General features: G+C 44.2%; 1 protein-coding gene across 2 annotated transcripts in view; it reads right to left on the reverse strand.

Moving 5' to 3' along the window:
- The window catches only part of SYT17 (synaptotagmin 17), a 109,819-nt gene that overhangs the window by 74,245 nt on the left and 22,494 nt on the right, over positions 1 to 13,080 (reverse strand). For both annotated transcript variants that reach the window (XM_083153280.1, XM_083153281.1), the window contains 2 exons: positions 4,794 to 4,811; positions 139 to 287 (listed from right to left, as the gene is read on the reverse strand). In XM_083153280.1, the coding sequence (XP_083009406.1) occupies positions 139 to 287; positions 4,794 to 4,811 (167 nt within the window). The remainder of the gene's footprint in view (positions 1 to 138; positions 288 to 4,793; positions 4,812 to 13,080) is intronic.

Here is a 13,080-nt window from a genome sequence, read left to right on the forward strand (position 1 = left end):
GCAATGCCAAAACATTGTAGGATGCTGTGATAAAGAAAAACCCTTTCCACATCATACTGTGTGTCGCTGTGTTCTCCCCCCCCCCCCATAACACCTGAAGCTTAAGACTAGATATAGGAAACACATTGCCATACTAACATCCAGGGTGGTGTTTGTGCGGGAAAGGGCCCCAGGATCTCCACTTCATCTTCGCTTGATTGGCAGCAGCTGCACTCATAGCACTTCTGACAGCAGTTCCTGCACGTCCACCGGCACAGCAGCAAATCTGAAATTTTGGACAGGAACCCCTGTGCCAAAAGATATGAACACGCAGCATGTTATTACTCTCATGCCCGCTGAGAATGCAGCTTACATCGGCAATCATTTTGCAATCATTCAAACAGTATCCCAGTGGTGTATTGTTTTCATCACATATGTTTTTACAGAAATACCAGTGCTGGGCCCAAGTATTCCATAAATATACATTTATTTTACACATACACCCCAGCATGCCCAGAGCATTCACACTGATAACATATATTATATAAAGTAAATCTATTAACCAATCATTAATGCCCGAGAAAGGACAGCGCAGTTTTAAAACATTGCTTTGTGTACCTAGTGTACAAAATGTGTTTATTTTGGTGCACAAATTGGCATACTGTACACAACACATTATGTCAGGCCATTCTTTTGGATTCCTAGGAGGTTATTAATTAGAACACACTCATTTTAGAGCAGTATGTAGCATGGTCAGTGCTGTGCAACCCATCACTTGTAACTCTGACATACCTATTTTGTAAACTGCACCATAATGACAGAAAAATCTTTTATTAACGCAATTTACTAAGAAATCTGAGGCAGCCGAGTGACATTGGCGATACTGGTCTCTATAGCTGAGGATTTCATGTTTATTTTTTGTATGTGTAGGCTTTATTTTGAGCCTTGTGTCACAATGAAGCAGTATTATACTACTGTATTTGAAGTTCTTTCTATTTGACGACAAACAAATGATCATCTATATACTGAAAGGGAGACCGGTAAATGGTGGTCAGAAACCATTTACACCCTGATTGAAAGAAATACTGATTGGCGGGCTCCGCTTAGCATATATTGAAAATAAAGACTGTAGACTATTAGTTCTGATGTTGGCACTGATTCAGCAAGGGTTTCTATGCAGTGGTCGTTCACTGCTTAACGAGCCCTGAAATGCCACCCACTGTCTGGACAAATGTCCGCCCACCCCCCCCCCGCCGAATCCCCTCAGTACCATGCGAGGAGATGTACGAGAACACAACCCCTCCCATGTGGCCAAAGGGGGGAAAAATCATTGGTGTCCGCTGAAGAGGGGATGTCATGTGACGTCAGCCAGCCACCCCCCACAGACATCGCCCAGCATTTTCATCAGCTGATGACCCCTCTCCCCTATCCATACAAACACCTCGGCGACTATGATAGTCGCTGAAGGCGTTCCTACAGCGGCCCTGCACATGTGCAAACACACGCATGTGCAGAGCCGCACCATCGGTCCCCGATGAGAATCAGTGGCGTAGCTATGTTTTGGGCGCCCCCCCTGCGTAAGGGGGGGGCGCCCCCCCCGTCGCCGCCCCGCCGAGCACCCCTACCCCGCCGCCCCGCCGAGCAACCCTACCCCGCCGCCCCTCCGCCCATGCAAACCCCCCTCAATCCCCCACAGCCTTACCTATCGCGCTGGTCCCGGCGGCTCCGTTCTTCTGCTGAGGACCACCAGAAAATGGCCGCCCCCATACAGCAGACAATTTCAGAGAACTTTGTGCTATATGGGGGTGGCCATTTTGTGGTGGTCCTCAGCAGAAGAACGGAGCCGCCGGGACCAGCGCGATAGGTAAGTCTGCGGGGGATTGAGGGGGGGTTTAACTATAGCACCGCAGCCCCCGGCGCCCCCACATGCACAGTGCCCCCCCGCGGTGGCGGGGGCTGCGGTGCTATAGTTACGCCCCTGATGAGAATACAATGGGGACAGAGTGGTAATGAATCAGGCCCAGTATTTCTAGCAGTGTTGCACTATAGTGCATTAAACTGGCACGGGAGTCTGCTCGGCAGCATTATCCAAATATGTGGAAGAGATACCTTTATCTGCTGTTGTAAGTATGCTGATTTGGGGGTTCCACTTAATACAGATTAAGGATACAGGTGGAAGATACCATACAGCAAAGAACAGTGGTAAACACTATTGGAAAAACAACACTTTATATATTTTTATTTTTTTATTATGCTGGACTAATTGATACAGTGAGGTTTATTTACTAAGATGGGAGTTCTAGTGAGGATCTGATGTTGCCCATAGCAACCAATCAGAATCTACCTGCTTATAGCAGCATCACATTTTCAATAGAACTCACATCTTAGTAAATTTACCCCATTACTGTATCTCAATTGAGAAATGTATAAAAGCACACTGAAACTGAGATCTGATCACATACAAAAGGATGTATTTTCTTTTAAAAATATGTAATTTTTTTTGTAATATGTCTTTTTTTTTTATACATTGTTACTTATTGTGTGTGTTTTGGCTCTCCTCCTGTTTTTCCTCATGCCTGTTATTAATATGGTAGTTTTGGGTGACACTAGAACTTAGAGGCAGCTTTTGTTTTTTGTTTAGATACGATTTATTTTTTATTTTTTTATAACTTGTACTCGTGAGAAAGGAATCGGTCCAGTCTCCAAAGGGAAAAAGTTGTGCTGTGAAATTGGAAACAAAGGGTCCGAATTCGGCCCTGTTCCGATGGTGGGGGGTATGAGCATGTGCGGTCTCGTGTGCATCTGATAGGGGTCAGAGGTCAAATGCAGCTGTCAGCAGCACATCGCGGATGCTTAATATCACATCCTATAAGGTGCTGCTGGTTGGAAACTACTGTAGGACTGGGTTGCAGCAGGTGGCGAACGGGGTGCGGTGGTTGGCGATAGGGTGCGGTGGGTAGAATTGAATAATTCTATTCAAAAGACTGGGCAGCCGCTGAATGGCTGAGAGAATACCGGAATGGTGACAATTAGGAGAATGCTGACACTGGCATTACGACTAACAGCATTACGAACTTCCCCTCACCCCACATACTGTAAGTACAGTATGTGGGGTAGGGGGAAGGTTATGGTCAGGATTCTAGTAGGGTAGGTTAGGCACTGACAAAGGGGGTAAGGGTTAATCTGGGGGGCAGGGGGGGTTAGGTTTAGTTAACAGGGTACGAGGGATAGGGTTAAGTACTAGCTGTGTGGAGGGAAGGTTATGGTTATTGGGGCAGCATACTTACCTGACCCCTGTCTGAATTCCCTCTATCGGAACCCAAGCATTGGTATTCAGCTGGGATCTCGTACTCCGGTCATCCCTATGTATTTCCAAATAAGCAGTATTCATGTGTTATCATGCTATCAATAGTAAAATCAATCCCAAGGTGACGTGTCTTGATAGAGGGAAAACCTGTCAACTCTTCTTCTCATTATCCAGAACTACAACTTTCATTTGATACTTCCCAGGATTGTTTCATTCTACAAGATTGTTTAACTTCCCAGGATTGTTTCATTCTCCTGTCTACTATTGATGACAGGAGACCTGGTTCCTACGCAAGAACAGCAACAATTATGCAGATTGTAATTAGAGGAGCAGTTCCAAATAAACAATATGCAGGTGTGTTCCTAATTACACGGGTAGTAAAGCTTGCCATAAACTTTATGATCATCTAATTGGCTGGCTGATTGGAATTAAAATCTGTTAATGTGTGGGAACAAATAACAATCCAACTTTTGCTCTCAAACACTGGCAAATGGTTAAAAATAGTAGTTTACCAAATGGTAGCTTAAACCTAATGGATATAACCAATTTGTCCTTTTTCCAGTGTTCAGGAGTGAATGATTGATTTTCATTGGCTCCAACACATTAACAAATTTCATTCCAACCAGCCAATTAGATGGAATGTACGCTCTCACGAGCAGGGCCCTCTCCCCTCTTGTTCTTTTCCTTCTCTTACTTAAACCATCTTCAATGGAACCCAATCCAGAGGTTTTCTGCCATGCTGATATTTATGTCAGTGTCCTCTGCTGATGCAGCTATGGTTATGTACCCTGCACTTGCCCTCTATTGTATTCAACTTTAAGTCATTACTTTACTTATTTGTTTATGTACTCTGTAATCGGGCTCTGTGGATCCCTTGTGGTGCCATATAAATGAAGGATAATAATAACAATAATTGGATAGAGGAGCTTAATAGCCCAAACACACTTGGCGATATAGTTCACCATATTGTTTAGAAAGGGCCTAGTGTGTGCACTCAATATCGCTAATGATGCATGCTCCCCCACGTTTTTAACGACCCCCTCCTTTATCTGAACATGTTCAGACGAGGGAGTCCTGCAGCGCAAGTGCTCCCTTTTCCCCCTGCATCGGCAACTGCCGATGCCGGAACCCCGCTGCCACCAATATTGGTGACAGCAAAGATTTGTTTAGTGTGTATGTGGCGTAAGGTGTATGGTCAGCTTTGGGTACATTTGTGCTCCAAACATTTTTACAGTTCATAAATTACTTTCAAGATTTATTCATTTATATAACTCAAAAGCAGCTTGCTAAATGCCTATAAAGATTTTTCCCTTCTTTTTTTAAAAGCGGCAATCAATTACATGGCCAAATCAACCTGGTTTTTCAGTGTAAATGATTGCCGCTTTAAAAAAAAATAGGAAAACCAAATTTCACTTGGCCCTTTATGTGTAATCTGGCTTTTCATGAATGCTGCCATATATAAACATTAAAAAAATGAATCTTCTAATTAAATGTCAAATACACTTACCTCATTTATTGGCTCCAACTGTCCTTTTTGATATCCACAATGAGGCAAATGGAGAAACATAAAAGGAACAACAAAACCAATTTAGTGATTTTTACAAGATCAAATGTAGGAGCAAATTATAATATTATTCTATTTACATAATTAATGTAATACACGAGTCTTAAGGTATACAATTCATATTTAACTTCTTATCACTGTAGCATTGTTATATAACATAGTAATTTTTACTGTGTATAACTTTTGGTATCTACCCAAAAATGTTCTGCTCTCATTGAACCATTAAGGCTTATTTAGTTGACGAGTAATCCAGATGGACCAAACAGCCTAAAGTATTGGACATATATCGTATAAACTAAAACAGGCCAGGCCTAAATGGTTCAGGTTAATAGAGTGACAGTGTCTAGATCAATAGTCATCTACGTTGACCACTATTGGTCGACAGGCCATAGATTGACACATAAAAAATGTTCTGCACTCATTGAACCATTAAGGCTTACTTAGCTGATGAGTAATCCAGATAGACAAACAGCCTAAAGTTTAGGATATGTATCGTAGAAGCTAAAAGGGTTATCTTAACGGCAGTGCCTAAATGCTATGTGGAACCTTGATGTGGCAGTATTCAATGCAGCCGGCTGCTCACCATATTCAATGTATCGCGGGAACCCTTGCTGTCAGATGATGCCGAGGATTCACCAAAACAGCTAGGCTCGCGGCTAATGCAGGGAGCCCGCTGCATTTAGCCGTGAGCCTTGCTGTTTTGGCGGCCGCACACGTCATTTTCACATCGTTGCAAAAACCCAGTGACATGGAAACAGCGTGTGCAGGGGGTCAGTTGAATACTGACCGTGCGAGCTGTGACAGCGAGCAGTCAGCATTGCTTGCTGTCACAGCTCGCAAAAATCATTGAATATACCCCATTGTGTTGTCAATGTAAATGTTAATAAAGAGTGTGGTAAAAACCATGTGCATTGCAGGTGGGACAGATGTAACATGTGCTGAGAAAGAGAGTTACATTTGGGCAAGTTCTTTTGTTTCTGTGCAGGGTATTTTTACACTGCAATATATATTTCAGTTTGAACACACCCAACCCAAATGTAACTCTCTCTGTACATTTATATTTGCCCTTCCTGCAGTGCACATGGTTTTGCCCATTAGAGAGATGTTATTTTTGCGAGCCAACCTGAATTAGGCCCTCTAATAGATAAATTCATGTTCCACTGCAGGTGGGAGAGAGAGATTTGGGATTTGTTTCTGTGCAGAGTGAATACTGGATGCTTTATTCCTACACTCCAATTTACAGTAGATCTCAATTTTAACCCAAATCTAACTTTCTCTGCAAATGCTACTGTACATTAATCCCCCCTGCAGTGAAACATGGTTTTGTCCATTAAAGTCAAAATGTGCTTCAATCCAGTCTGAATTAGGTTCATTACAGACACAATGGGGCAGATGTATTAAGCCTTCAAAAGAGATAAATGCGAGGGTGATAAAGAGAGATAAACGTCCAGCCAATCACATCCCAACTGCCATGGTGCAGGCTGTGTTGAAAAACGTCAGTAAGGAGCTGATTGGCTAGATATTTATCTCTCTTTGGGCGGGATGTATTAATAAGCATAGCCACCCTTCGCCGCCCGGCCGCCGTGATGCCAGCGCATATGTACTAACATATGCTGCTGGCATAGCAGTGCGGTGACGGAGGCCACCCACGATAACCTGTTATGTGGGGGGTCTCTGTCACCTCCCTGCTGTCTCCTGCTCCCCTCATGCTGGGGACAGCTAAGCAGGCTGTCCCCGGCACCTCCTCCTCCCCCCTGCAGCCGGAAGGACGTCCGGCTGTTTTACTAGGGGGTGGAAGGGTTTATCTTCTGGGTCCAGGAGGACCTGGACTAAGGTAAGTTAGAGGGGGGGGAGAGGGGGGTCGGCGGAGGAGGCGAAAAGAAGCCCATAGGCTTCTAAAGGGTATCCCCACCCAAAGGTGGCGATACCCTAGTATGCGGAAACGTGGCTGCGGGGTTTGAATACATAGAAAATGCAGTAAAACGGGGGTTTTACCGCATTTTCAGCTTAATACATCCCGCCCTTTATCACCCTTGCATTTAACTGTTTTTAAGTTTTAATACATCTGTCCCAATGGATGAAGGCTCTTTTTGGATTTAATGATACAATCCAATTTAACCCCTTCCCGACACAGCCTGTTTTTGCCTTCCTGACAGAGCCCTTTTTTTCAAATCTGACAGGTATCATTTAAGTGGGGATAACTTTTTTTTGCTTTTACTTATCCCAGTGATTTTGAGATTGTTTTCCCGTGACACATTGTACTTTAAATTAATGGTAAATTTTGGTCGATACAGTTTTTGGTACTTGTTTCCTATCTGGGCGCCCACTAAGTTAATTGAGCACCATGCTATTCTCCGTAGTGAAATCTGATCGCATCGCATCGTACACATACACGATATTGAACGATGCGATGCGATGCGATGCGATCCGATTCGATTTCCCATAGGAAACAATGTTAAATGGCTCAATTTAGCCAAATTATCATAGGAACAATAGTAAATGGGCCAAAAACACCCCTGAACATTGAAATGTCCCCCCAAAAGTAGTTGACGCCACCCCGCCATCAACGTGAACCCGAAGCGTGGCGAGCGCAGCGAGCCCGCGAGGGGCGGCGGTACGCGTCCTCCGACCTTTTCATGCCCTACTATCCACTAGGGCGTGGAGTGAGAATAGAATAGTGTGGCGAGCGCAGCGAGCCACCGAGCCCGAAGCGTGGCGAGCGCAGCGAGCCCCGCGAGGGGACGCGGATACCTTCACAGGTAAACGCGTCCCTTTGCGGGCTTCCCAGGTGTCCGCGTCGCCATGGACACCTGGGAAGCCCGCGAGGGGACGCGTATAACTGTGAAGGTATCCGCGTCCCCTCGCGGGGCTCGCTGCGCTCGCCACGCTTCGGGCTCGGTGGCTCGCTGCGCTCGCCACACTATTCTATTCTCACTCCACGCCCTAGTGGATAGTAGGGCATGAAAAGGTCGGAGGACGCGTACCGCCGCCCCTCGCGGGCTCGCTGCGCTCGCCACGCTTCGGGTTCACGTTGATGGCGGGGTGGCGTCAACTACTTTTGGGGGGACATTTCAATGTTCAGGGGTGTTTTTGGCCCATTTACTATTGTTCCTATGATAATTTGGCTAAATTGAGCCATTTAACATTGTTTCCTATGGGAAATCGGATCGCATCGCATCGCATCGCATCGCATCGTTCAATATCGTGTATGTGTACGATGCGATGCGATCCGATTTCAGTACGGTGCCGTACGTAGAAAACCTGGGCGCCCAGATAGGAAACAAGTACCCAGTTTTTTTTTTTTTTGTGAAAAATACCAAAATGTCGTAAAAAAATTGAACATTTTGCTATTTGCAAAATGTTACATTTTCTGCTTGTGAGACAAATAATCATACCACTCAAAATAGTTAATAACTAACATAAACCATATCTAAACTTTATTATTACATCATTATTTCAACCTCCTTTAATTTTTTTGGACACTAGGGGGCAGCAGAGTCTAAATTTTACACATCACACAGTTAAACGCTGCTTTTGGCTGTTCACGTTTGAACAGCCAATCGCAGCGATCGCCCATGACGGGGGGCATCGCTGCCCCCCCTGGGCAATGAGGGAGGATGTCTGCTGTCAGGGACAGCAGACATCGTCCCTCTGTCACCGCGTCTGTAGACGCGGTGACAATTCAAAGGCATGACGTACATTTATGCCATGTGTCGGGAAGTACATCCCGACCATGACGTAAATGTACGTCAAATGTCGGGAAGGGGTTAAAGTAGATCTCAATTTTAACCCAAATCTAACTCTCTCTGCAAATGTTACTGTACATAACCCCACCTGCAGTGGGTGGTGATACCCTTTAGAAGCCCATGGGCTTCTTTTCGTCGCCTCCGCCGACCCCCCCCCCCCCCCCCCTCTGACTTACCTTAGTCCATTTCTCAAATTTGTAATGTTATTGAGTGGCTGTTAATCAGTGTAGGAGGAGGCTGTCGCTGGCCATGATGCCCCCCCCCCCCCGCCTCCTTCTATTAGCTATTAGCCCATAGAAGCTAAATCACGGTCCTGGTGTCTGTACACTAAAGATCCGTACTAGTGCATACGCAGTATCGGCCTTGGTACTGCACATGCGCATACCCCAGATTCTATGGGCTGCAGCCAAAGCAGCCCATAAAGGCAGCCATGAGGGAGGAGGGAACCCCTCCCAATTGGACTGCCTTGGGTGACTGGCAGGTCAGACTTCCAATAGGACGTCACTACCAGTCACAGTGAAGCCAGTGCAGTCTCACAGACTGCATATGGCTTCACTTAAAGGCAGAGCACAGTGGCAAATTTTATCTGGGGGGCTGCCGTCCTGCAGCCTATAGGTAGAAACCACCACTGCTGTTGTTATTCCCTTTGATTTCAGTTATCTTCTAATTAGGCCTATATCCTCATTTTTTTAAGTTTGTGCTTATTTGTCATATATTTCTTTTAAGTAATGTTTACTGAGCAGATTACACAAGAATACATCAGAAATAAAAGGAACAGAAGCATCCAGAGGGAATACATATGTGAATTCCTGCCAAATAAGAATGACAACATTTTAGTGATCTATTTTTATAAAACACAGAGGAGAGAAAACATTCTCAAGAGCAACAGCTATCAAAGCCATCTAGAAAAGAAGTGAAAGAAGGGAATAATAAAATAATGAAAAAGAGGTTTAGGAATAAGAGATTTGAGAGGGATTTAGGAGGACCTCTAGTGGTGTTGAATCGGTAAAAAAATAGCTCAAGGGCTCAATTATGAAACGAGGAAGAAGCATTTTGGGTATTCTGCCAGGAACCACAGATTTTATGAAATTATTTAGAAGGGTGTTGCAAGACATATATTCCATTTTGTAGCTATACCAAATCCGTGACAGAATTGCTGACATACTGTAGGTGGTGGGGTAGGCTTTTTCCAATCTGCAGCAATCTGACAAGTCATAGCTGAGACTATATGATGGAACAACTTATTCTGGTGTCCAGAGAGGGTGGGGAGGCTTAGGGGGTATTCAATATGTGACAATATTTCCTGATGGGAAATATTACCAGTCACCTATTCAATACTGCAGTTAACGACAGCATTGAAGGGTGTCAGATCCGACTATTTTGTCTGTTTTGTCAGAAACAGCTGAGGATTTTTAAATTCGGCAATCCGCATCTGTTTTCGACAATCCACAAACTTTCTGACACTCGACAGCCGGAACAATGTATTCCGACTTTTGACTTACTATCAGATCAGACGAAAAATGTCCGGGATTCCAACTGGATGTTCCGACAGTCAGAATCCCACATTGAGATGTGTGGGCAAGCCCACAATTGGTGGAAGAAGGCTTCTCTAGAAGTCCCACGCAATCCCCCCTTGAGATGGTTGGGACTTTCCCGGGCAGCAGGATCGCACACAATATAGTTAAAAATAATTGGTCAATGCTGAGCCTAAAACTTGTTTTTCTTGTAGGGGTCAGTAAGGTGGCACTACAGAGATGGGTGTCCTGGGCAGGGACGTAATTTGTAGCGTAATTAAAAAAGTTATATTCAGTGGGCGTAGTATGGGAGCATGTCAATGAAAGCGGCTGCATTCACAGATGTACAGACACAAGCATAGGAGGCCGTGGTCACATAGAGAAAAATCGTTTAACAAAATCCAAATGGGTTCCTGTGACATTTTACAAGTAATTCAATAATTCAAATAGTGTCATTCTTGGTTCATTTTACTCTATGAAGGAAGGAATGAGGGTAGCTGGGTTTATAGAAAATTCAGATGTCATTAAAGAAAAGTTATGTAAGGGTTACACCTTCATGAACTATCCCAAGGAGACAATACTTTAGCGAAAAGATGGTTCCTGTTATAAAGGTAATGTGTAAAACACAAAACATTTTAGCAGCAGGACCATTACATTCATAAACCGCTTGTCATGGTGCATAACGGAGGGTAACACAGGAGAAGTAACAGGGGCCTTTTATTAATATAGCCTAGGGATGGCATGTACTAAAGTGAAAATGCATCCAAAAGCCAGTTTTCTGCTTTGGACCTGATTCAGTTTAGTACGTAAACTTGATGCTTCAAAACATAGAAAATGACAGGTAAGAACCACTTGGCCCATCCAGTCAGGTGCTGGATGACTGACTGACAGGGGGGATCACGATGGACAGTATCCCACGTCGGAATCCTTACTGCAGGTGCTCCAACAGGGGGAATCCGGACTCACATGGGCTATTCTCCCTTGTGGAGGTACACGACCCCCATAGAGGGAGAATAGAACCTGTTGAGAGTGAAGAGAGCCACCGAAGCCCTCAGCGTGGTAAGCACAGTGAGAACAAGGGGCTTCTTGGTGCTTGCCCTCCTGTCGGAGCACCGGCAGTCTGGATTCACACATCAGGATACTGACCGTCGGGATCCCACCTGTCGGACACCATACCACAACCCATCCGGTCTCCCCCTTTTTTTTATCCTAATAATAATATTTTTTTCAACATGTTAATCCGATGTTTGTGGGTTTGTGTGCATGCACAGGACAAAGGATCCAGCATTGCTCTCATTCCCACCTAACCCATCTGCAGCATTATTGATATGCAGTGTTTTTTAGGGGGCGTCAATGGGACTGGTCTTTAAAACAGCAGTTTGGGGGGTGATTTCCCCATTTATAGGCATACCAAGCCCAATCAGACTTCCTGGACCCAACAGAGGGGTTCCAATAGTCAATCTGATGGTTGCAATGATGATCAGATGCTGTGTCTGAGGACGCAGCCCTCGGATCACAAATGCTTACAAGAGCTATCAATTTCCAACAGACTTACAACATTTGAATTTTGCAGTTGAGCAATACCAACCACATTGGAATCCAGCCCAATTTTAATGTGTATTGAAGACCAATGTTAATCTTGCAGATATGTCTACAAACAGACCTTTTATTTGTGCCATGCTGTGTGACTCAGTAGCACTGAGCGACTCTTTGTGTGATGTTTTCTGGTGAAATATATTATTTGCAAAATGTTGCCTATAGGATGCCCCATCAGCTCTTGCTGATTAAAATTATATGTGCATTATCTATAGTCTGTGTATGAACGTGGCTATTAGTGCCTATGTAATGCTACAGCATGTTACAATGTTTTACTGGAAAACACTGCAATGTGTAGATGTTTGTATGCAGATACAACCGCAGTCGCACACAGAATTTAGGCATGCCACATATCATTTTAATTTTGCAGATAAGACACATTTTAAAAGGAAAAGTTGCACAACAAGACGTGTCCTACCAAGTCATGGGGCATTCAGACGTTATGTGTGGCGCGACTTGTAGTGCACAAAGGATAAGTGTATGTGGACACATCGGTACTTCCAATCAGCAGCCACCAACCTTGGGGAAGGGACAACGGCACAGTAGGGATGGTGACCTACGCAGAATTACTAATAGAGAGATGGGATAAGAGGATCACATGGGGAAAAAGAGGTTCAGGGGAGCAATTAAAAAGGTGGGTCAGAGGAACACATGAGGGAAAGAGGCCAGAGATGCACCTAGGGGTGTTATATCCCACTTCTGGGAGGTCAAAGTCACATTTTTGACAGTACCAGTCAAACGTTTGGACACACCTTCTTATTCAATGTTTTTTATTAATTTAAATTATTTTCTACATTGTAGATAAATACTGAATACATCCAAACTATGATAGAACACATATGGAATTATGTTGTAAAGAAAAAGTGCTAAACAAATCAAAATATGTTTTATATTTTAGATTGCTCAAACTAGCCCCCTTTTGCTGTGATGGCAGCTTTGCACACTCTTGGCATTCTCTCAATCAGCTTTATGGGGTAGTCTCCTGGAATGGTTTTGAATTAACAGGTGTGACAATCCATCAGGATTGCGCTTACTGGGACCATCATTTGTTTTTCAACAAGACAATGACCCCAAACACACCTCCAGGCTATGTAAGGGCTAATTGACCAAGAAGGAAAGTGATGGAATGCTGCGTCAGATGATCTGGCCTCCACAATCACCCGACCTAAACCCAATTGAGATGGTTTGGATGAGTTGGACCACAGAGTGAAGGAAAAGCAGCCAATAAGAAACATAGAATTTGATGGCAGATAAGAACCATTTGGCCCATCTAGTCTGCCCCTTTTTTATCCTTCAGGTCATCTCAACCCTTTTTGATCCTTATTTCTTTGTAAGGATATTCATATGCCTATCTTTAATTGTTCTACTGTCTTA

Source organism: Crinia signifera, chromosome 7 (genome assembly GCF_055691185.1).
Source record: "Crinia signifera chromosome 7, ASM5569118v1, whole genome shotgun sequence".
Taxonomy (NCBI): domain Eukaryota; kingdom Metazoa; phylum Chordata; class Amphibia; order Anura; family Myobatrachidae; genus Crinia; species Crinia signifera.